Genomic DNA, 24522 nt, shown 5'->3' on the forward strand with positions numbered 1-24522 from the left:
GGAAATGGTGTCGAACATATCTGAAAGATTTATTGTTCATGTTTCAGAGATTTCACTTACTCGTGTTGGTTTTTCAGACATTTTGTTGTTTGCATGATTTTTTCTTAGTCTCTCACCTTTTTTGTGAACCCGATCTCCCTGTTGAGACGACTTTGTTGCTGATGAATATTTCTAACTCGTTTTGGATGTAATGTTTTTAATGTTCAAGCATGAACTTGCTGCTTGAAAAGCTTGACATCACCCTGTAAACAGGAAGTGTGTGTGTGTGTGTGTGTGTGTGTGTGTGTGTGTGTGTGTGTGTGTGTGTGTGTGGTTACACACAGGTGCTCCAACCTGTTTTTGCTGCAGGCTGCAGCAACAAAGAAGTGACACCTCCCCGGCTTCCCTCGCACAAACACAATAGTCGTGTTGAATGGGGCCACAGCGTCTGTGAATTGATGGGTGATTCCTGCCCACCCCACCCCCACCCCCACCACCACTCAGGCGTCCCATGTCCCTTTAAATGTTGAGCGATAAGTATTTGGTACAGTATGATGACATTTCTGGCATTTAGTCTCAGACTTAACTTCACAGGGGTGCACGGGGGGGGGGGGCAACCCCAGCTGGAGCTAGTTTACACCATGTCAGAATATGTGTGTGTGCGTAAGAGAGAGAGAGAGATTGTGTGTGTGTGTGTGTGTGTGTGTGTGTGTGTGTGTGTGTGTGTGCCAGCGTCCTGGCTGGCCGTCCAGCTCAGTCCTGGTAATGCTGAGACAGACGGTGAGCGGGTGGGTTTATTTTTGGGTCAGTGACAGTGTGTCAATGGCCGCAGATGCGTCGGAAAGGAAGGCTCTGAGATACAAGCAAACCCTGGTCAGTGTCCCTCTTCTTGTTGTTGTTCTCTCTCTCTCTGTTGCAGCGTCTGTTGTTCTCCGTCCACCTGTCTGTCTCCACGTCTGCCTCTCTGTCAGATTTACTTCCCTCTGTTTGTGTGTCCACAGTTTCTCGTGTCATTCTTGCATGACGCACCTGTATTAGACGTGCAGACTGCTTCTGCATGGACGGAGCCTGACTTGTGTGTGAGCTTGTGAATGAACCACAGTGTGTGTGTGTGTGTGTGTGTGTGTGTGTGTGTGTGTGTGTGTGTGTGTGTGTGTGTGTGTGTGTGTGTGAGTGTGTGAGTTCTAGACATGGTGAAAACCAATTAGCCGCTGTATAACAACAGGGTTACGCACATGGTCACACAACAGGTGCTTAGACACTGTGCACCTCCTTCACCCCTGATCTTGGCATGCACACACACACACACACACACACACACACACACACACACACGCACACGCACACACACACACTTTGTCGCTGTCCTGCTGCTTCCTACTTTCTGTGCCAGCCACCTGTTTGCGACCCTCTCCGCGCCTCGTTTCCTGAGCCCTGGATGGTTCTAACATGTAGAGATGACTTGGGGTGAATGTCCAACACTGTGTGTTTACATGTTTGCATGTGTGAAAGATTATGTCCAACATGTGTCCTTTTTAATGTCCGTCTGTGTTCGTCTACAGAACGTGTGCATACGTATTTTTACACGTGTGCTTTTGTGTAAATGCCTGGGTTTGTGTGGTTGTGTGTTCACTTGTGTGTTGGGTGATTTTCCGTGTGTGTCCCAAAGAGGGGAAACCTGATCGTGTATTTGCAGTGGTGCTAATCTTCACCATCCATGCGGGTGCATGGTTACATGTATGTTTTGGGACAAGGTGGTGTGAAGGGTGTCCTGGAACATCTGGAGGATTTTCACCACGGCTCTGGGAAAGTTGTTCAGGATTTACATTGAGAGACCACTGGTAGGTTCGTGTGATACAGTAACCCAGAAATAAGTCTTTGTTGCAAGTTTCCTCCATGGAGGACACGTCCACTAACTGAGACAGGGGAAAACAGCAGCAGCTGCAGAATTTTCATCAGCTCAGTGTAATTTTTCTTCACATCAGATTTTGTTGTGTTTTTTTTTTTTTTTATTAAGTTCAAAGTAAATACTAAATTTGTCCTTTTGTTTTGTTCCATATTCTGAATCATTGATCAATAATACTTAAATATTTGGTCTTCACACTATCAATATGTTTCGGCAAAGGATATGAAAGGAGTAAAGCCAAAGGGTTTATACAAAATAAATCAATAGTAACAATCATAAACAGCTGACTAAAGAATTGAAGATAAGTTTGGGCTCTCTTCTTTTTCTTAAACTATGCAAAAACAAACAATTGGATGAAGCTACAGTGGTTTCTGAAAGTGTTTAGGTGCCTTCACAATTCATCCTGCTGGTTTTGCCCATCCATCAACACTCAATAGCCCAGAATGACAAAGTAAAAAACATGTTTGAAAATGTGTTAAAAATCAAAAACTGAAATCTCTCTTTTACTAAAGTTTTCAGACCCTTTGTTGTGGCTCCAAACTGTGGTTGGGTGCATCCTGTTCGCTTTAATTTTCCATGATATGTGTCAAACTGAACTGACTGGATATAGTATATCCAATCAATACAATTCACACGGCCTGTCAGAGCAGAAACCGAGACATAAATTCTAAGGAACCCTCTGTAGAGTGTTTCCAGTGGCCTCAGTAACTATGAAATCAAAGGAGTTTGGGGACTCCACCTAGAGTTGGCTGTCCATCCAAACTGAGTTACCCAGGAGAGAAGGGCCTTGGTCAGGGAGGTGACCAGGAACTCAGGGGTCCGTCTGACAGAGCTTCAGGAGTCCTGCAGAGTTAAACAGTCTACTGGGAGTTTGTCACACAACAGTTAAAGAACTCTGAGAGCACAAAATATTCCCTGGTCTGCACTACGTCTTGTGAACATCATCTGGCTAATACCATCCCTACAGTGAAGCATGGTGGCGGCGGCATCATGCTATGGGACGGCTTCTCAGCGGCAGGGAGAGGGAGACAAGAAGGACGAACACAGCCAAGACAGGGCCATAGCCAGAGCAGAGAGACCTGAAGATGGCAGCTCACAGACACTTCCCATCCAGTCTGATGGCGCTTGAGAGGATCTGCAAAGAGGAAAGAGATAAACTGTCCATATCCAGATATGCAAAGGCAGTAGAGACTCATCCAGGAAGACGAGAGACTGTAGCTGCTGCCAAAGAGGCTTCAACAAACCGCTGACTTAAGGGTGTGAGAACCTTTGTAAATGAGAGATTTCAGTTTGTAATTTTTTAATAAAAATCATTGTGGATTGTTGAGTGTAGATTGATGGTTTTATTTTATCCATTTACACTTACATTTCTGCAACATAACAAAGTGTGTAAAAGGTGAAGGGTTCAAAACACTTTCTAAAGTCACTGTAGTCTAATGTTCCCCACATTTACCTCTGCATCTCTCACAGCTTCATTCAAGAAACGTTTTGCATTTTGTAATTTGGAAAAGTTGATGTAAAAAAAAATACAGAAGCAATGTTTTTACCCTGAAGCACTCAGTTGTATGAAGGTGTGTTTCACTCTACAGTCATGAGACTGATTCCTGTAGCTGCAGAGCCTCTGTGGTGTTGATTGGCTGGTATGTGAGGGCAGGTGATCACGGTGACCTATAGAATTTAATGGTTGTTGAAACTCTACGCCTCTGAGTAGTCCGAAGACTGCATCTAACCTGCGTGTGTGTGAGAGTGAGTGAGTGTGTGTGAGTGTGAAATGTGCTTCTGAGGGCTGCAGCCTGTCGTTACCCTCGTGTTTACGCTGCCGCTGCTGGGGGCCGGGGGCCGGGGGCCGGGGGCCGGGGGCCGGACTCTAAACAGGAGTGTTGTGTTTGTGCTGTGGTCACTTTGTGTGAGCATGTGGATGTGCGTATTTATGGCTTCACATCTACATTTCTGAGCTGTGGTCCCTTGAAGATGGTGTGAGTTGGAGCACAGACAGGGCTCCATTCAAACCTTTTAAAAAACAACACAACAAGTAACACAAAGTAGAATCACTGCCGTCACTGCGGTCGGCCACAAAGACGGCACACGTCACCAGGGAGCTGGCAGTCATGTGCAGAATGTATGGAGTTAAACCCTTCTCTATTTTAGAAGACCTTCATATGCAGTAGGTTTGACTTCAGATGAAAGCCTCTAACAGCCTGTCCTCACACTCCGCTGCACACATGTGGCTCTGTACGAGGTGTGTGGACGTCTGAGAGCTGCTCAGAGTCGGTAAAGACAGAGGATTCAGCTGGTGCAAGACTGTCGACATTGCCACGTATACATTAAAATGTTTTGCAAAATTTAACCAAATTTCCACAAAAATTGGCCAAAGAAAAGGTAAATTCATGCTCATTTCCACTGCAGTTTCAGGAACATTAGGAGCTGGTTCATTGAGATAAACAGCTGGTGGAGCTAATTCTCATCTCAGGTGCCATTAAACCTTTGCAGAAGAAGAAGAGGGGGCAGCAAGATGACAACAAATCTGTTTCCAGATTTCTTTGATGATTTATTTGTTTGGGAACATGTGGTGTGATCTTGACACAGTGGCTCTAATGATCACGATTGACATGACTTCATTGTTTGTAGTTTCTTACCAATAAACGTAACTTTTGGTTTGATCAGTCCAGTCTTGAGTTCGTATTGTATGTGACATGTGGGCTGAACACATTTCTATTGCTCTCAATATACATGGCTTTATTTTTTTATGAAGGACGTCAGCCAGGAAAACAAACAGTCTTTATCCTGCACTTGTTGTTCAGGTACTTTTTGTTCTTTGGTTTGGTTGTGTGTCTCCACTCCGACCTGGTTGAGTGGCTGCTTTGGGGGCTGGGGTGCAGTGAATAATAGTAATTACCTTGGTGTGTAAGTCATGTCTACAGAATGATGATGTAGGTATGTTTTTGTGTTTGTGTTTTCTCTGTGAAGAGACCATGTGATTTTTGAGGATTGTATAAAGGCCAAATAAGACAAGTATGGTAGTAAAGAAAACAAATTATACCTCTTTTAATTTTAATCACCAGTTATTTTTTGAGTTTATCAAAGGTTTTCAAAAAGTAAATAAAAACTTTAATTAAATGTCTCTAAAATGGCTAATTAAATGGCTATAAACCTGATGTGCAACACGTCGGTTTCATGCTTTGTATTAGAACCATGTTAAACTGCATCGTCCTTATTAATTAAATAAATAAACAAGCTCCAACAACCTCATAACCCAAATGTTTTGACTCGGGTTGGGTATCAGACTCCATCTCTTCTTGGCAGTCACCACAAAGTGAGTCTCACTGAGTATAGCTAAAACTAGAAAGTACCACAGGCTGCCACTGAATCTGGTTAGATTCATGACTGTGTGAGTGTGCAGGAGCAAGACGCTGTGTCGTGAACCCGACCCGCCACCTGTGTACGATGCAGCTGGGAAGTGATCACTGAAAAGCAGCAGATACACTCAGGTAGAATATTCAGCTGTCGGAGTAACTTTATCAGTTCGTACTTCCTGTCCAACGCGTCCTTGAGGGACCAGGAGACAGCTGAGAGGTCGTAGGGACGGAGAGTAAAAGAGAGGGTGAGACACTGGAGAAATGGAGGAATATGATGAGGCACTGAAAGGTACACTGATGGTGAGAGAGAGGGAGCGAGGTGTGGGAAGTGTAATGAGGTATATTGGATCACACCAATACTAAATTTAGCGCCGAGTAGTGTTTCACCGGCAAAGAGAGAGAGAGAGGGAGAGAGGGAGGTAGGTAAAGAAAGGAAGCAGAGTAGAGGGCAACGAAAGAAGGGGGTAAAGGAGTACAAGTGATTAGTGCCGAGTAGAGTTTCACTGGTCCAGAGGGAAAACAGGAAGGAGAGGTGGAAGGAGGTAAGGAAGGGAGTGGGGGGTCTGTGTGTCCCAGCCAAAGCAAATGAAGATGAAGACGAAGATGAAGATGAAGATGAAGAAGATTCATTTAATGTATTATTTTGTAGAAATTACTGTCACCACTTTCCTCATAGCTGCAAGGTGAGAGCATGTAGGGACCGAGGTTGTGCAAAAAAAACAAAACAGTTCGATGTTTTGCAGAACTGTAAATATGAAAACAAACATACCTTTTAATAAACTTCAAAAATTATGAATTAAGCATTATTTTCCTAGTTGTTTTAGTCCTAACTTGTGCACAGTCAGTTCTCCAGTGAACATTTTGACAGAACTGCAAATCATTTAGAGATGTCACATCTTCCAGTTTGAGTGAATGAGGACTGAGGTGAAGTAATTCAAACAGATGTGGCCTGATTGAGACTGTTGGATGCTTCCTGCTGGAGGACAAGGTGCCACCTGTTGCGCCTGTGAGCTGCTGAAAAGTCACATATGTTTTACTGATCTTAAGATCTAAGATTATCTTCACAGATCATTTCTGATTTATAGATTTTTTTCTCCCGTGTTTGAAGTGTAGTTCTAACTTAAAGAAAAAAGTGACAGCCCTAAAATCACCTGAGCAGAGAAACGTCCCTGCAGACCTGAGCCGTCGGGACGTGTCAGGAATAATCTGTAAAACACTGGGAGCAGTTTTTACCTTTTTAAACCAAGTGTAGGTGTGTTTCATCCAGGTAAACTGTTGCTTAGATGAGCAGGACAATAAAGTGTGATTATATTTAACATTAAACACATGAGCACCAGCACCGAGTCAAGACATCTCTGGCTGCTATTGTTTGAGTCGTTATTGTGTGTTGGTGTTCAGTTACAGTACATTGTGTATTATGCTGCTCACATTTCACTGTGCATTGACTGGCACCTCTGCTCACACAGCATCTCCAATAGCTTGTGAACGTGTGTGTGTGTGTGTGTCTGTCTAAATCCATCCATCCATCAGTCTGTCTGTCCCTGAACCTGCTAAATTAGAAGCTGTTGAAAGGTTACTGCTCGGACGTCCAGAGTGTCAGCACCAGACACAACTTCCCAGCTTGTCACTTGTATTCCTGGAGTGCTATTGTCTGCTGTTGATGTACAGAGAATATATTTATATATATATATGTATATATATATATATATATATATATATATATATATATATATATATATATATATATATATGAGCCCCGGGCGCATACTTGTGGTGCAGTGCTCAAATATCATGCAGCGCTCGAGTGCTGTAAATCAATAAAGACTTTCTGAGCCGTTGAAATGAGGAAAATGAATTGAGAGCACAGCAGCTACTCCAGAGGAATCTATAGGTTTTTAGTGGACATTTATGGTTTTGGTGACCTCTGGTGTCCTTATGTAGTATAGGTTCAGTTAAGGAGGAGCTTCCCACTAAAGCTAATATGCATGAAATTGCACCTTAAAAACTACTTAGTAGTAGTTACTGTTTTACTAAAAAGAAAAAAACATTCATTCAAGTTATATATTCTACAGCGGGTGAGTTTTACTAGTCTAAAAATGTCCTTTCTTCCAGTCACTACACCAGGTAGAAAATCACACCTGTCATTAAACATATCGCTTTCACTCAGCGTCTAAGCTCCAGCGACAAATACTCAGCAGCTTCCAGGTGTAAAAAACACAAAGAATGAACACGGCGCAGTGTAACATCATCCAACACCCATCCACCTCAGCATCTACAAACGTCACTGTTTCATCCTTCACCATTTTATTTGGAAGAGACAAGAAAAGTTCTTTTAGAAGTTTGTTCTGAGGGGGAGCTACAGACAGAGGTTGTTGTAATTAGGCTTGGATGATACCTAAGAGATATTGTACATGATAATATGGTGAGATGGATAGATGGATGGATAGATAGATAGATAGATAGATAGATAGATAGATAGATAGATAGACTTTTTATAGTCATTCAGACTATACACCATACAGGGCACATCAGAACGAGATTCCGTCACGATGGCTCAAAATAATGCAACAAGTATGATACATTAAAAACAAATAAAACAGGGGAAATCAAATAAATAAATATGTAAATATTTAGAGAGAGGGAGGAGGGAGGGAGGGAGGGAGTGAGAGATGAGAATCAATCTCTTCCCCAGATGTCCCCGGCACTTTCTGTGGAGTCTATCTGGAGGTGATAAATCTCGAGGCAGAGCCCATGTTTCCGCTTCCATTGGAGCTGTTTGGTCGACACGTGGTCCTGTCTATTTTTAAAACGGACTCTTCTCTGCCAGAGAGCCAAAAGCAGAGAACAGCCACTCTCACCACGCTCACTTCCTCAGGAAACACCTGTATTTGTTCAGGTCTAATGAATGAAGGCTGTTTATTCACATTCATTTGGTCTGTTTTGTGCCAGTAGATTAATTGGTTGTTTCACCGACTGATTGATTAATTGATTGACAGCTCTATGGGGAGTACCAGGAGCACCAAGGAGGCTCCGGCAGACGGGAGGCCACACGCCTGCTGACAGAGAGACAGATCAAGAAGCACGGCAACCATCCCCGCAGCCACGGGAGGACGCGGCACGGACACGGCCGTCGTGGCCAAAATGGATACCACAGCCGGCATCAGCACGGCCACCACGGCAGGCAGAGGTCAGGCAGGGGTCAGCCCGACATGGAGGCCGAGGCTGCTGACGAGCAAACGGCTGAGCCCGACCTCGCTTCCTCGCTGAAGAAGAGGCGCTCCTTCTCCAGGTGTCGAGGTGAGCAGCACTGATGGAGAGGAGGCAGCAGGTGAGCGGGCAGATGCTTTGTTGCTCCTGTTTGTGAGCCGCTGTGGTTTTTGTCAGACTGCGTAGCACGGGTGCAGCGATTCCTCGTGACCAGGTTGGGAGAAGACTGGATCTTCCTGGTTCTGCTGGGCATCACGATGGCACTGGTCAGCTGGACGATGGACTACGCCAGCGCCAAGAGCCTGCAAGGTGGGATCACATGTCCCTCCACATTCTGATGGCAAAGACAAGTTTGTATAAGACAAGCTTTTCTTTAATCCTCCTTCTTTCTCTCCTCCCACAATCCTTCATTTCTTTTTCCCTTCTTTTCCACTCCTCTCCTCTTCACCTTTCGTCCTTCTTGTTCCTTTCCTCCGTTCAATTCCTCCTTCTTCAGCCTATAAATGGATTCACGGGGAGCTGAGGGGGAACATCCCCCTGCAGTACCTGGCCTGGGTTTCATATCCCCTGATGTTCATCCTGTTCTCCTCCCTCTTCTGTCACCTGGTCTCTCCACAAGCTATCGGTCGGTACCCCCCCTCAGCCTGTCGTCTCTGGAAGTTTTCACAGTGATGACTTTAATCCAAGCTGTTCTTCTAGAATTTAGTCAACGAGGTCACATAATGAGATAGTCATCTTAATATTAGTGTACAAATTGGTTGTTGAATTTCTGGAAATCTTGGAGAATAAGGGACATTTTAGTCAGCTAAGGACTTAAAGAAGTTATTGAATGACGTCTTAATTTTACTGATTGAGAGTCTGGAGGTTTTCTCTTCACCTCTAAACCAACCACTGATCAAAGAATCCATTGATATCTTCATATTTGCTAATCGATGACATCAGACGCTGTAATATTTGACTGGAGGGAAACTCTGTAGAGCCTCCGTCCTCCAGCTTCTGTCGTACCTTTCTGGAACTGGTTGGTTATTTCTAGGTCATTTTTCTTCTCAACAAGAAGAGGTAGTTTGGAAATTACACTGTTTTGAGCAGAAAAAAAACACGGCCCCCCCTCTTCCCAGCTCTAAACTCCATCCCACCTTCTGTCCCAGGTTCTGGTATCCCAGAGTTGAAGACCATCCTGAGAGGTGTGGTCCTGAAGGAGTATTTGACTCTCAAGGCCTTTATTGCTAAAGTCATCGGTCTGACGGCTGCTCTGGGCAGCGGCATGCCTGTCGGCAAAGAGGTGGGTGACCTCCGATAAAAACTGGGTCATCCAGGTTTTTACACTGATTAATTAACAGTGTCTTGCCACTGAAACAGCAGGTTTTGGTTTTGAGTGTCTGTACAGTGCTGCTTTATGACATGATCGTGATCGTGCTCTCCTCCTCCTCCGCTCAGGGCCCGTTTGTCCACATTGCCAGTATCTGTGCTGCAGTTCTCAGCAGGTTCATGTCCTTCTTCTCAGGAGCTTATCAGGTAAGTTGATGTCAGGAACCATTTTCATTTACATTCAACTTTTAAGTGTGATTGTAAAAAAATAATAATAATAATAAATAAATACTGCATAAGATATTCCTCATTTATATGTTGTTTTCCCTTTGGCTGAACTCTTCCTCCTCCTCCTCCTCCTCCTCCTCCTGTCTGGATCAGTAGAATCCATACTGTTACACAGACATCCTAACGGTGGGCTGCGCTGTTGGGGTGGGCTGCTGCTTTGGTACTCCACTTGGAGGTACACAGCCTTTCCCTCTCCCTTTGCTCTCTTTTTTGACTCATCTTCAGCTGCATGTAAGATCGTCATGACTCTGCATGAGGTGTCTTCATATCTCACCAGCCCAGACTTTGTACTTTTAGTGGAATTTTAAAGGTCCCATATTTCACACTTTTCACACAAACCATCTCAGTGTAGTTTTACATCTCCTCTCTCAGGCTTCTCTCTGGAGCGCTCGTAACAACAGGTCAGTCAGCCAATCAGAGGAGAGGATCTGAGCCTCTCCTCTGATTGGCTGATTGTTTTCTGAGTGATCTGATAAAAATACAACAGATTTCAGGTAAACACTCAGAGAAACCAAATCCTGTAAGGTTGGATGGTGGGTTTCAGGTGGGCGGGGCTTGGGGCATGGCTGAGAGCTTTGTTTGTTGTGACATCACAAAGTTCCAGAAGTCCTGACGGCTGGTTTTAAGGCTCAGTGTCTGAATACAGGCTGTGTGCATTTCTCTGTGGACTGAGGCTTTGATACTTTCACAGTATTAATATAGAACCTAGACCTGCTTTATAATCACAAACACATGGACATCTACCTTTAGACTGGATGGGACCTTTAAAACATCCACTTCATTGCTTTATTTTACAGGAAATATCAGGTTGTTTCTATGTAGCTTTCTTTAGATGTTGTCTTCAGTTCTTGCTGGCTGACAGATGACTGGTTGTTTTTTCTTTCTCCACCAGGTGTACTCTTCAGTATTGAGGTAACATCCACTTACTTTGCTGTGAGAAACTACTGGAGAGGATACTTTGCTGCTACATTTAGTGCCTTCATATTCAGAGTGTTCTCCGTGTTTAACAAAGACGCAGGTATGGACGGGAGGGAAAGTAACGACGAAGACACTGACAGTCATTGCAAATGTTGTATTTTTGAGTGAGACCCTGGGTATTGTCACTTTATGTTTCTCAAACACACATGAGCTACAGGACACCAGTACCTCACTGTCCATCACCAAGACAGTTGTAATATATTTTCAGTGTCCCTGATTTAATGTTGTTTCTGTGGACATGTCATGCATTTCCCACTAGATGGTGTCCTTCTCCACCATTTAGCAGCACAGTATTTTAACACCTGAATTATGTTACTGAAGCTTCAAACCGAGCTCCCCATGAATGAATTTCTAGGCAGTTCTGTGAAATACAGAAATCATGTGCAACCTTTTTTACCTGCTTCTATAAAATATCTACAGCAGCTGCTGCTGTGAGGAAAATCACTTGTTTGTTGTAGGACGAAATCCTATTTTTCAAATGCTTGTTGACGTGTCCCCTGTTAGCATCACTAAAAGCTGACGGTGAATTTCACCCTCCTCATCCTCTCTTCGTCTTCCAGTAACCATCACCGCTCTGTTCAGGACAAACTTTCGTATGGATTTCCCCTTTGACCTGCAGGAGCTGCCGGCGTTCGCCATCATCGGGTGAGCCACTGGAAAACTGAGGCAAAAACACATAACCCAACATTTCTGCGTTTCCAAACTTCCCAGTGGAAACGTCCTGTAGGAAAATTTGAGGTTAATAAATCAGACTTTATGCAATGTTGCCTTTGATACACTGAGAGTCCAATTTATTAGTTTACCATCTGCCTCAGGGGAGGACAGAGAGGGAGACGGAGCACAGGTGACCACTTTTCATTCCAAAGAGAATTATACACTATATATAAACACGTTTAACATATACTGACAATATAAGTTACTTACAACTATTATATTATACTTATATACTTATAACCATTATGCTTTATAGAAATAAGTCTTAAAGCATGATAGATCATGTATAACTCCACAGAATATTTCCTGATTTCAGTTGTATTTAAGTTTTACATCTCAGAGTCTCTCTTCTGATTGGCTGACTGTTTTCTGAGTGATCCAATAAAAATATAGTAGATTTCAGGTAAACACTCAGAGAAACCAAATCCTACAAGGTTGGATGGTGGGTCCAGGTGGGTGGGGCTTGTAGCATGGCTGAGGGCGGTGACTGCTTTGTTGTGACATCACAAAGTTCCAGAAGTCCTGACGGCTTGTTTTAAGGCTCAGTGACTTAGGCTTTGATACTTTCACAGTATTAATATCAAACCTAGACCTGCTTTATAATCACAAACACATGGACATCTACCTTTAGACTATATTAGACCTTTAAGGCTTTTAAAGGATGCAGTTTTTCTAGATATAAAGTATAAGAAAGTATAAAAAACAATTTTAGTTCTCGCTCGTGTTTGTTGTTGAACTCTGTCACTTTGTACCTTGTGATTAACAACACATTCAGAGGTTGTCACAAATCAAAAGACGTCTTCATTTGGCTCAATTTGGCTTCATGTGAGGTTTGTTTGTTTGCGCAGGATTTCCTGTGGGTTCCTGGGGGCGTTCTTTGTCTATCTCAACAGACAGGTGGTGCTGTTCATGAGACGACCTAATGCTATGACCCGCTTCCTGACCAAACAGTGAGTCTTTATTTTTCTCTTTTTACATCCTGTCCTTGTGCAGTGAGTAGGAGGGTGCCTCTGTTGGTTACATGTTGGTCTCCCTGTGGCCTGCTTGTTTTGTTGATTACTGTCACACACAGATGTAATAAAGACTTGAATAATTTGGGATAATTATTGATATTTGCTGACCTTCCTTTTCTCTGTTTTCCCTCCCAGTCGGCTGGTGTTTCCTGCTGTTGTAACCTTGGTCATCGCCACCTTGACCTTCCCACCCGGGTTTGGACAGTTCATGGCAGGAGAGGTCAGAGTTCATACCTTGTCCTCCCTCTTGTATAAACAAAGGAGAATTCAGGACATTGAAACCTGTTTGTACCTGCATGTTGTCCAGACAGCAGCGCAGAGCTAATAAACAAAAACTAATTTACATGTTGTAAACCTCTTATGTAAAAGTACATCTGCTCCAAAACAACACAGAACAAAGGTGTGGAGTCCAATATCCATCCACAGGCCACAGTGGGTTTGAGCCGCTCCGTCCAGAGGAAGCTGGACTCAACAGTCTCTCAGATCTTTTGTCTCTGTTGGTATAAAACAGCATCACAGGGCAGACTAAATAAGAGCCTGCTGTTTTCCCTTCACTGATGCTACATCACAGGATTTTCTGGTATTGAAGTGAACTGTGACCTGTTACTGCCGCACTGAGCCACTGACACGAGCGCTCGCCTTGGTCACAGCAGGTTATGTAAGCAGGACACCCTCATCTTTTTAATAACTGGGAGAAACATTTGAGATACAAGCTGTAAGTGCTGTGGCTTTTTTTAAAAATGTTATTATATTAATTTATTTGTCAGGGACCATGTACAATAGACATTAAACTCAGTTGAGAAAAGATGTATTGCATTGTATTTTAGCTTATTAGCTAATTTCCATCTGCAGTCCCTGTGGGAATGTCGACGCAAATACAGGACACGGGGGGGGGGGGGGCACATCAAAGGTAGGGCATTACAACAGGGAAATGAACAATACAATAAAATAATATAGCAGCACCCATGACCCTGTTCCTGCACCCCCCAACCCCCTCCTCCCCAAAAAACTACCCTTTTGCTCATAAAGTGCAGAAATCCACATTCAATATCCCCAGCCTCCCTCTAAACCCAGTAAAGTGCAGATGTAATAGTTCATGTATAATAAGAAAACGGGACAATGAGATTCAGTGTGAATATTCAGTTTGTTCATGTTGTCCGTGGCCGTGCTGCGACGTCAGTGTCTGTGTTTCTACATGAATGGGAGCGACGCACCTCGTCCTGAGGGAGTTTTAAGCCATGTATCAGAAACTCTTCCACCAACAGCTAAGAGCCAATCATGTGTCTTCACAGACGCCCAGAATAGACCACTTCGTGTGAACCAGGTGTGTGTGTGTGTGTGTGCGTGCATTAGTCTGTGTGCATATGTCAGTCAGCAACACCTTAACATGTCTGGTGTTTTTGTGCTTTCAGTGTCTCTCCTTCACACCCTCGTCGTAGAAACGTCTCACAGCTTTTCAACGATCGCACAGCATCGTTTTCATACGTGAGGGGAGCGAGTTGATGTCGAAATTTATATCATTTGACGTGAGAAAGTAAAAACAGTTCTGCAGAGTGGATCCTCTGTGCAGCCCAGCGAGAGGAGATTCAAAGCTACATGAACCCACAACTTCAAAAAAAAAAAAAACGGTGGAGGAAAGATTATCACTACATCCCTCTCTGTGGAGCAGCCTCTCACAGAGCAGACCCACTCACTCACAACCAAACGCTGCCTTTCAGGGCCTCGATTCAAACCTCAACTCGAGCGGGAAGTGGAACAGTAGAAAAAATCTAAATGACACTGGTGTTTTTTTTCCCGGCGGCGGCGGTGGCGTTGTGCAGATGTGGGAGGCGCTGTGATTTGTTGCCTGTGAGCAAACTCAGAGTCATCGATGCAAATGTGGAGCAAAATGTTTGAAGTGAATTAGTCACTCATGAGTCATCTAAAGAGAATGAGTCATTGGACGCGGCCACCCGTACCCTCCGGATGACTTCCTGTCTCTTTATCCCACCAGACTTTTCACTTTTTTCTCTCCCCTTTCTTTTCCTGTCTCCATCTTTTTTTTCCTCTTCCCTCGCTTTCTTAACCATTTCCTCCTTTTCTTGCTCTCCTTCCCTCTTTTCATCCTTCTCTCTTTGGTGGCTTCTCCCATCTTTTCATCACCCCACACTTCCTCTCAAAAACCCTGCCTTTTCTATCTTCTTCTCTCCTTTTTCACCTCCTCCTATTCCCCTTTCTATCCCTCCTTTTTTATCTGTCTTGCCTGTCTGCTCCTCCCCACTTCCTCCCTCTTTATTTCTCTTCTCCTCTCCTCCACCTCTTCTCCTCTCTCCCTTTACTTCTTCTTCACTTTTCCTTTCTCCCTCTTAAATTCCCTCCACTCTCGTCCCCCCTCTTGCTCGCCCTCACCTCCTCCTCCTTCATCCATCTTTCCCTCCCTCTCCCTCCCTCCCTGTCTCTCTCCTCTCCAGCTGATGCCCAGGGAGTGCATCAACTCTTTGTTCGATAACTTCACGTGGACGAAGATTTCAGGATCTCCTCTTCCGGTGGGTCTGGGCCGCTCTGCCGCCTGGCTGCACCCCGACGTCAGCGTCTTCATCATCCTGCTGCTCTTCTTCTTCATGAAGGTCTGTTTGCTGCTGGTAAATGTGTGTGTGTGTGCGTGTGTGTGTCTGTGTGTGTGTGTTTGCTGGATTCAATAGGTGGTTGTGTGCAGGTCAAGTGTGCTTCATTGTATGTGTGACTGTGTGTGTGTGAGATTCTGGCTCCACCTGACGTCAGCATTTTCGTCATCATCCCTCTCTTCCTCATTTGCTGCAGGTCACTCATGTTGTGTGTTGGTGACAGGGACATCTGTGTGTGTGTGTGTGTGTGTGTGTGTGTGTGTGTGTCCTCCTCCTCTTTTTCTTGTCCAAGGTCAACAGTGCTGGAGAGCTGCCAGCAGTTCAAGCTTTCTTATGTTTTCTTTAAAGCAGCTGCACACACACACACACACACACACACACACCCTGGAGATTTACCATTCTCTCTGTCCTCCCAGTTGTTTACTTAAATATTTCATGAGCATAGACGTGTGTACATAAATCAGGTCTAGGGGCTGTGTTGACTGTGAATCAGCAGAAAGTTGATGAAACTGCCTGTAAAGTGTAAAAACAGCCCCACAGGTGGGCAAATGATCACTGAAGCTCCTTTTCCACTGGTAAAAAAAACCTGCGAAGACCCACTAACATCGGGCTTTTCTCAGCAGTGGAAAAGAAAACGATCTGCGTTCAGACCCGGGACACGTGTACCCACACACCTGTCACCTACCCACTGCACACTGTCGCTACACTGCGCTCGGGGATGTGAGAACGGGCTGCAGCCCCTGAATAAGTTTTAAAAACACACAATCAACAATCAAAGCGTCATACATGGAGGCTCCAACCTGGGGATCAGACGCCACTGATCCGTTCAGTCTACACTGCAGCCACCAGCTGACTGAGTCTGTGTGTGCGCTCTTTAACTGCGTGTGGTGACAAAGCTTCCTGCAGTTGTGTGTTTCCTCTCAGGCAAACTTGTCCTGCAGTGTGAAAGGAGTCGATTACCTTTTTTTTTTTTTTTAGCAGGTTTAACCACATTTAATATTAAAAAAACGTGCTTGTATCCACTACTTTCAGTGTAAAAATGGTTTAACACTCTACCAACAATAATAATAATAATAAACTTCTGCTACACAACAACAAAGCAGCTACAGAGACCAAGATGAACGATAATAAGCTGCATTAAGAGACCTGCACTGTAATAGTATAGTATAGTTTGTACACAAACAGCTGCCTGGTGGGAGTCATGAGGTCATTAAGCATCCGAGGACACTTGTTTAAGACCACTCCGAAATGCAGAAGTAGCTGCCGATCATACAAATTAACGAGTGGTGTCATTAACGTCCAGACAATGTCAGAGTGGAGGACTTCACGACAGTCAGGCTGGATCAGAGCAGAGCTGAGATTAATTAGAGCCAAAACAAAATCTACAGAGAGAGAGAGAGAGAGAGAGAGAGCAGCAAGAGTGGCTGCAGCATCTATCACCAACAGTTAATGAGCAGCAACAAGTAGCAATGCATATTTTTCTCAGGGTCCTTTAGGTTTTAAAAAATACGCAACACCTGCAACATATTAGGAACTCAGTGGCCCTGTGAAGCTCCCCGTCCTGGAGCCTTTCCACTGCCTCAGTCTGTGGATTGGTTGCTCCAATAAATAATCCTTTTCATTATTCTATGTGCAATGAAGTTGTATTTACATACTTGAGTATTTGATCGACTCAAGACTTTTTTAGTAAAATGATTCAGTGAAGGAAGAGTGAACAACAAGGGAAAAATCTGAAATCAAGACACAAACTCAAGTCTCAAAAAGTCAAAGCTCCTCTGAAGGCAGAGAGTCGCCCTCCTTGTGTTCAGCCTCATGATATTCATGCTGTTTTTTCTGTCCACCCCCAGTATTGTTCCTCATTTAGAAACACAGTGACCCGAGCTTCAGAGTTCACGTGTTTCATGTATGAAAAACACAGCCAGACAAAGTCTGGTCTCTGAATACCCCGGAGTCCTGAACCGCCTACAGTCTGCAGGCTGCTGCAGAAAACAGCACCAAGCTGTCGCTGCCTCCTGTTTGCTGAAAATCTGCAGCTTCTCAGGGGCTTAAGAAGAGAACAGTGAAGAAGAAGTGGGGAACTGGGAAAGCAGATTTCTTCCTCTGTAAATACAAAATCAAACTTTCCGGTCTACATAAAAAGTCACGTGACACTTAGTTCTGTTCATATTTGTGTCAGCGTTGTCAGGTTGTGATCGAGTTGTCCGTCTTCAGCAGTGCTCCTCTAACTCAACCAGGTTTTGTTTTACATTACATTTCAGTTACGCACCAGAAACTGCTGTGAATGAACATGGCAAAGATTTCAAACTGACGCCGTCATTTTTCCTCGATCCAGATTAGATATTCAAAAAAGCTCCAAAAGAGAAAAGTCATCACCATCATTTCCCCTTTCGAACACCACAGAATCCGTTTGCCTTTTTGTAGAGTTATCCTCAGTCTGTTTTTCTGCTCTGTCTAAAGTCAAATTAGGCAGAAATGCCACATAAATAATCTCTTCAACAGGATATTAAAGCTTCTCACTCATACGCTGCGTTGGTTTAGTCATGGAGCCTCTCAGTTGAGCAGAGTGGCTCCCTGTAGTGAGAACTTAATTCAACCAAAACTGAGAGCAGCTGGCTAGTAAAACTCCTCTCACAACACACACACACACACACACACAGAAACACATCTGTGTCTTTCTGCTGCTGTCAGCCTCTTTCTCTAACACACACACTCTGGATCGCTCTCTCTCGACTGTGTTTGAGCTTCTCTCTGTTCTCTTACTGTCCTACAAATGTCCAGTGAAGTGCAAGTCAGGTACGTTGTAGAGAAGCAAAACAAAAAAGATTGTAATGCTGAATATAAAAGGGCTTTAAACACTTGTAGTTCAGTTCAGAGCAGTTTGGGAGCATGAGCACCGTCCAGCTGCATCTGTCAGAACGTGCTCTGTGATCTGTTCTTCAGATGAAAGAAAATGTAAATAAGTGACGACCTTTCAGAAAATCTGAGATAAAAACGCTTCACTGCTGCATCTGCAGAGAATAAGATCAACAGTGTTTCATTTACAAGGAGGATGGTGGCAGAGGGGCGCTCACAAGTGGCCCCACCCGTCTGTCCTGCATATGGTAAAACATCTGCAACCTGATGATTCAGGGATCTGTAGGTTGTTTACTTACATGATGTTGTGCGATTGGTTCGTTTCCAGTTGGACTCAAACTCAAGTGTGAAAATACAAAATAAACAGAGAGAGTTGAGCATGAAAATTCATTCATGATTATTATTTCAGTTTAGAAGATTATATATATATATAATGATAGTGAAAATTTAAACTGTAACGTTTTTGATTGATTGATTTATTGATTTATTGATTTAATGATTGATTTATTGATTGACTTTATTGTCCACTTCAGTGGAAATTTATCTTAGGCTTCTCCCAAAATATCGTAAAAATAATACATATAATCATATAATATAACATATAATCCACATAATACAACACACCATTAGAAACATACAATAATGAAAATGAGCAGGTAGCGGCAGCTGGTAAAATAAATCCTACAGAACTTTATGTTTTTACTGTCTGTCTTTTAAACAGGTGTTCATGTCAGATTATGATCATTAGGCTTGATATTGGATAATATCGAATATCACAATATCTCCTGTCATATGATATTTTTCATAATATTGGGGAAAAAACACAGTAGTTGCAGTTTTGACCAGTCTGCCTCATTTCACTGCTTTGCTCACTGTAGCATGGCTTATACCTGAAACATAAAATACAAAAATATCATCATTAAGGCTGTGAGCATGAGATGAAGGACCGAGCATAACGTTTTTTTTTTTTTAATCGTGTTCCGCGTGCCGCTAGAGATTCTTTATTTTACACCGTGACTGGTTCTGTTACCAAAGGTTTTAGTCAGACATGCTAACGTTAGCCTCTAGCTCAGACAGACTGATGGTTATGTGTATGTACGAGAGAAAAATGTTCTGAAATGTAAAATAGAATTTTAATCATGTGATAAAACATTAATCGCGATGAAGAAAAAATAAATCGTTTGACAACATAATCATTATATAACACCTGAAACATAATAATATAATTATGTCATACTCCCCACAATAATGTTGGGATGGGACTGTGTTGAGATACAAGTCTAATGACTTTAACTATTTTTGCCACACAAACAGACACACAACCAGCCAGTCGTATTTCCTCTTCATTTTCACTCCATCTCTAAATTGTTCTCTATCAAACTGTGTCGCAGTGTTTTTTACTCCCATCTGTGTCAGGATTTGTGACACTGATGAAGGCGTGTGTGCTGAATGCTGAACACCCGTGTGTGTGTGTGTGTGTGTGTGTGTTCTTGTGCGTTGTGTATTTCTTCATGATTGTGTTTGACTGTCGGGATTAAACGGGAGAGAGGGAGACAGTGAGCGCGGTCCTCTCTGTCATCAGGATAGCAGCCGCCCTGTGAGAGACATGCTGATGAGTTTTTATCTTGTACCACAGTAATTAAGTTCTCGAGTGATGATGACAAACGATGTATACAATAGTAATCTGGACGGTTCAAATGCTAATGTAGTGTTTCTCACCAATCCCTTCAAATCAAAATGAAAAAAAACCCAGCGTGTGGTGTCTGTGAAGGGAAAGGGAAACGCTGTCTCTCTCTCTCTCTCTCTCTCTCTCTCACACACACACACACACACACACACACACACACACACACACACACACACACACACACACACCAGAGCTCCGGAGCTTGTATAAAGGTAATCATTATCTCTGATGAGCTGTCTGCTGCCAAGAATAAAACGCACTATTAGCCGAGCTATTTATGAAGTTACATTCTGATAAATACACAAATTGTTTGGAGACAAACAGCGGAGGTGACATCTGAAGGGTAGGTTTAACTCTCATTTACTGTGAGGGGTAGTTCACACGTTCACTCTGCTCACCCACTCGTCCCCACACAGTCACACGTTCATCTGGGTGCAGCTACAGCACCGTCCTCCACAGCTTCACTGTAGCAGCTGTTGATTAAGTGCCTTGCTCAAGGACACCCAAGGGTGATTGTGTCCCCTCCCCCACCACACAACACACACACACACACACACTTTCCAGATTCCCCACTTGTCACTCAAGCCATGACCAAATAGGAGGATTTTTTTTCTCCTACTCAGATACAAACAGAGACAATGAGAGCTCAACAGGGTGCAGAGACTTTACATTGCTCCTGTTGCTATGCAACACAACATCTCTGAGGTGATCTAATTAGTATCAGGTGGGTGCAACAAAGGAGATATTATTGAAAAGGAAAATAAAAAAACAAAAAAAAACAGCTGTTCACCTGTTTGCCTTTAAGAGAATATGAGACTGAGACTTTTTATCTCCTGGACCTGTTTGACTGACTTGTGCAGCTGCAGTGGTGAAACTGATGAAATGTTAAGTTTGGGCATAAACTTCTGCTTCATTAACAGCTCGAACACGGCTCTCTGGTCTGTGTCTCGATGCTGTCCACAGGTGGACAACAGTGCAGTCAAAGCACATGTGTCCTCAGGTCTACGTTTCCCTGTCTCAACGTTGTTGCATGTTTGCTGTCCTGCAGTTCTGGATGTCTGCAGTGGCCACCACCATGCCCATTCCGTCTGGAGCCTTCATGCCGGTCTTCATACTGGGTGAGCAAACACACCGGTGTCCTTTAGGGACTGTAGCTGAGTCTGCATGACGGTGGCTGCAATGATCCTTTGTAGAGCATGTGATTATTGTTTACATTCATTTGTCCTCATATTAAGCAACATGTTTTGACTATTTGCTGTTGTTTTTAAAGCTCCATCCAGTCTAAAGGTAGATGTCCATGTGTTTGTGATTATAAAGCAGGTCTAGGTTCTATATTAATACTGTGAAAGTATCAAAGCCTCAGTCCACAGAGAAATGCACACAGCCTGTATTCAGAAACTGAGCCTTAAAACCAGCCGTCAGGACTTCTGGAACTTTGTGATGTCACAACAAAGCAGTCACCATCCCAACTCCGCCCACCTGAAACCCACCATCGAACCTTGTAGGATTTGGTTTCTCTGAGTGTTTACCTGAAAAGTTTTTGGTTCCCAAAACCACAAATATATCTTCTCCTGGATACCAACACTTCACATGAAACAGGAAAATTGTAAAATATTTTTAAATACCTCTCTTTCTGTGATCAGTAACTGAAATCAGGAAATATTCTGTGGAGCTTTACACAATCTATCATGCTGCCTAAACTCAAAAGTGTTGAAAATGTTTAATTCTCTCTAATTCAGTGACAGTGTGTCTGACCAGGCTGCTTTGATGTTCCTAAAGTTCTTTGTTTCATTAACTTTCAAATCAGATTCAGTATCTTATTATTCAGATCAGCCTTTTAGGAATCAGTGTTTATTTGCAGCAGTTTGCAGTTCATCTTTTGTTTATGTGTTGAGAAGCGTTTGGAGCATGACCTGCACCGGTGGTTCACTTTAAATTATTCATCATTACCAGCCATAACTTGAAATGAATAAATTCACCCCCTGAGATGGGTAGCTCATATCCTGTGTGTGTATTTCTCGATGGTTTTAAAATGTGGCCTTTTTGCACTGTCACGCACTACAGCTGCAGAGAGTATGAAATTTTTATAAAGTTTTTAAATGAAACAAATATAGGAGCATGATGAAAAAATAAAAACACAAGAGCTGCTGGTACAGGTGTTCCTCTCTGATGACGTTTTGTTTTTCATAAAACATAAATTATTAGTGACTTGGATGAATTTGAGGGGCTTTGGGAGTTTTCTGTCCACATAATAAAAAATGGAATAACAGAAGAGTCGATGGCATGCAGCATTTCTGAACAGGCCTCTTAGGTTGTTTTCTGTGTGTCCTCATCTACTCTGGCGTCTTTACTGAAGAGGATAATTATGTTGGAAGAGATTTCTGTCATCAGCCTTTCCACCATCTGCTGTCACTAGAAACACTGAAACATTGATATATACTGTACATTGGAAATTCAAGTTGAGGCTGAGGCTTGTTTTCATTATTCTTACAGTCGTCTCAGAATTCGTGGGATTATGTCTTAATTACAGTAGGATCCCTCTTTCAAAGTAAGGCTACGTCCACACTCTCCGTCCAGACCTGAAAACACATACATACATGACCATTCATGTACACTGGGCATGTGCGGTGTAAACAGGAAGCAGATTGTCTATTCTGCAGTTGATTAGTGGCACGAAATACTGCGAACGAGGAGCAGCAAGGACGGTTTGGCATTAAAATGCAGAATTTAACTGAACAACAGCTGCTAGCAAAGAAAACCAGGTCAAATCCACGTTGGTTTCACCACAGCTGATAAGACCCAATCAGGGAGCGACCATGTGAGTCTACATCGTTGTTTCCAAAAGTCTCAGTCTCAGCCACGTTTCAGAAGTGTGGACGCAGACGTAAACATAGCAAAAGTGATGCGTTTTAAAACTAGAATGTAGTCGTGTGGACGCAGCCTAAGTCTTTTATTTTGAAGGTTGCAGTTTGAAGCGTAATCCGTGACTTTTCTTTTCTCCCCACGCAGGAGCTGCTTTCGGCAGGCTGGTCGGGGAGATCATGGCCACCCTGTTTCCTCACGGGATTGTGTTTGACGGCATCCTTTACCGCATCATCCCCGGAGGGTACGCAGTCATTGGTTAGTCTCCCGTTCCTTCTCTTAGCAATCCCCCCTCTCTTTAGTCTCCTCACAGTTTGTCAGAAGACCTACACCTGCAATTTGTGTTCGCCTCCCTCCGACCTCCAGCTCTGACTATTGACGGGCCACGACTAACCTGCAGGGGCCACTACCGAAGACGTGACGGTATATGATGTAATCAAGGCACATCCTCTTAGAAATACAGCAACATTTAATCGTTGTAAATAACCATCAATCAGGGTTGCATATTTTAAAAATCATATCGCAGTAGCCTCACTGTCAAGCTGCCCCCCCCCCCCCCCTTCCTCCTCCCTGTCCTCCTGTCAACCTCCTGCACCCTCAGCTTGTCAGCAGCGGCCACGACGTCCTCTTCCTTCTCTCCTGTCACTTCTCCCGTCGTCCTCCCCCTCTTAACTTCTCCTCCTCCTCTCCTGTCAGCCTCTCCGGCCCTCCAGTTGTCACCCGTTGTCAAGTCGTCCCCCCCACCTAATCTTCCTCATCTCCCTCCCCTTCTTTGTCGTGCTCTCCTTCCTCTTCCTCCTCTCCGTCAGAGCATGTGGTCGCTTTGCTCTGACAGTTAAATGTCACCGTCGGTTCCCTCTGCTGTCCTCTCCTCAGCCACTGACCCAGAAACGTGGCCTTCCTTCACTCCCCATCTTGTTGCCCTACAAAGCCCATCCCTCCTCTCTCTACCTTGATCCTTCCTTTATTCCTTCCTTCCTACCTGATGTTTCTCCTTCACTTCCTGTTTTTTTTCAAAAAAACAGGAAGTTTTTGTTTGATTCATCTTTTTATTCTTCTCCCCGTTATCTTTCTCTCTCTTCAGTATTTTCCTTTGACCTTAGTTTGATTCCTGTCACTTCTCGTATTATTCTGCTTTTTCTTCAGAACTTGCTCATGGAGTTCTTCTTCTTCCTCCTCCCCTACCTATGGATGGGTATCAATAAGATATTAACAGTACTACCTATCGATCCGCTACTTTGAAAGTACTCTCATCGGTACTTTTTGTTAGTTAGTAAGAAAAAAAAAACCCAACAAAAACAGTTCACCAGCAGACCCCACATCACCACCCCGACTCTGAGTGACCTGGAATTGAAACTGAATTTCTGAAAGACAATTAAAATGATGCTCTGTCCGTTTCAGATTGAACTGATGTTGAATATGCTGGTTTTTTGTTTGTATAATTTAGTTAACTCTGTGTGGGCTCCAGGCTGCTAGAAAAACACACCTGGTGCTATGACGGATGAACTACGAGCTAAGGGGTTTTTTCCATCTGAATGTGACGGACTTCCACTGGATGTTTCGAGAGACGGAGCGGCCTGATGGCCGAGTGGTTAGGGCCATATGGGCATAATAAGCCCTGAGATCCCCGGTACGACTCTCGGCCGGCCAGACCCTTTACAACATGTCTCTCTCCTGGATTTCCTTTCCCTCTGCACTGTCCCAATCAAGGAAAGGTTTTAAAACTGCCCAAAAAATAACTAAAAGGTCTCTCTACTGCGCTGGGAAC

At 43.6% G+C, this 24522-nt stretch overlaps 1 protein-coding gene across 1 annotated transcript in view; it reads left to right on the plus strand.

Moving 5' to 3' along the window:
• Positions 1 to 680: 680 nt before the first annotated feature.
• clcn1a (chloride channel, voltage-sensitive 1a) overlaps positions 681 to 24522 on the plus strand; it is a 41602-nt gene continuing 17760 nt past the window's right edge. The window contains exons 1-14 of the mRNA XM_071500747.1: positions 681 to 852; positions 8238 to 8538; positions 8626 to 8757; positions 8945 to 9073; positions 9597 to 9730; positions 9886 to 9963; positions 10141 to 10219; positions 10937 to 11062; positions 11583 to 11667; positions 12585 to 12686; positions 12885 to 12969; positions 15200 to 15355; positions 20941 to 21010; positions 22902 to 23012. Of these exons, the coding sequence (XP_071356848.1) occupies positions 745 to 852; positions 8238 to 8538; positions 8626 to 8757; positions 8945 to 9073; positions 9597 to 9730; positions 9886 to 9963; positions 10141 to 10219; positions 10937 to 11062; positions 11583 to 11667; positions 12585 to 12686; positions 12885 to 12969; positions 15200 to 15355; positions 20941 to 21010; positions 22902 to 23012 (1696 nt within the window). The 5' untranslated portion in view covers positions 681 to 744. The remainder of the gene's footprint in view (positions 853 to 8237; positions 8539 to 8625; positions 8758 to 8944; positions 9074 to 9596; positions 9731 to 9885; positions 9964 to 10140; positions 10220 to 10936; positions 11063 to 11582; positions 11668 to 12584; positions 12687 to 12884; positions 12970 to 15199; positions 15356 to 20940; positions 21011 to 22901; positions 23013 to 24522) is intronic.

The sequence above is a fragment of the Trachinotus anak genome, unplaced genomic scaffold (genome assembly GCF_046630095.1).
Source record: "Trachinotus anak isolate AG129_WGS33_773 ecotype Australia unplaced genomic scaffold, CSIRO_AGI_Tana_v1 ptg000016l, whole genome shotgun sequence".
Taxonomy (NCBI): Eukaryota; Metazoa; Chordata; class Actinopteri; order Carangiformes; family Carangidae; genus Trachinotus; species Trachinotus anak.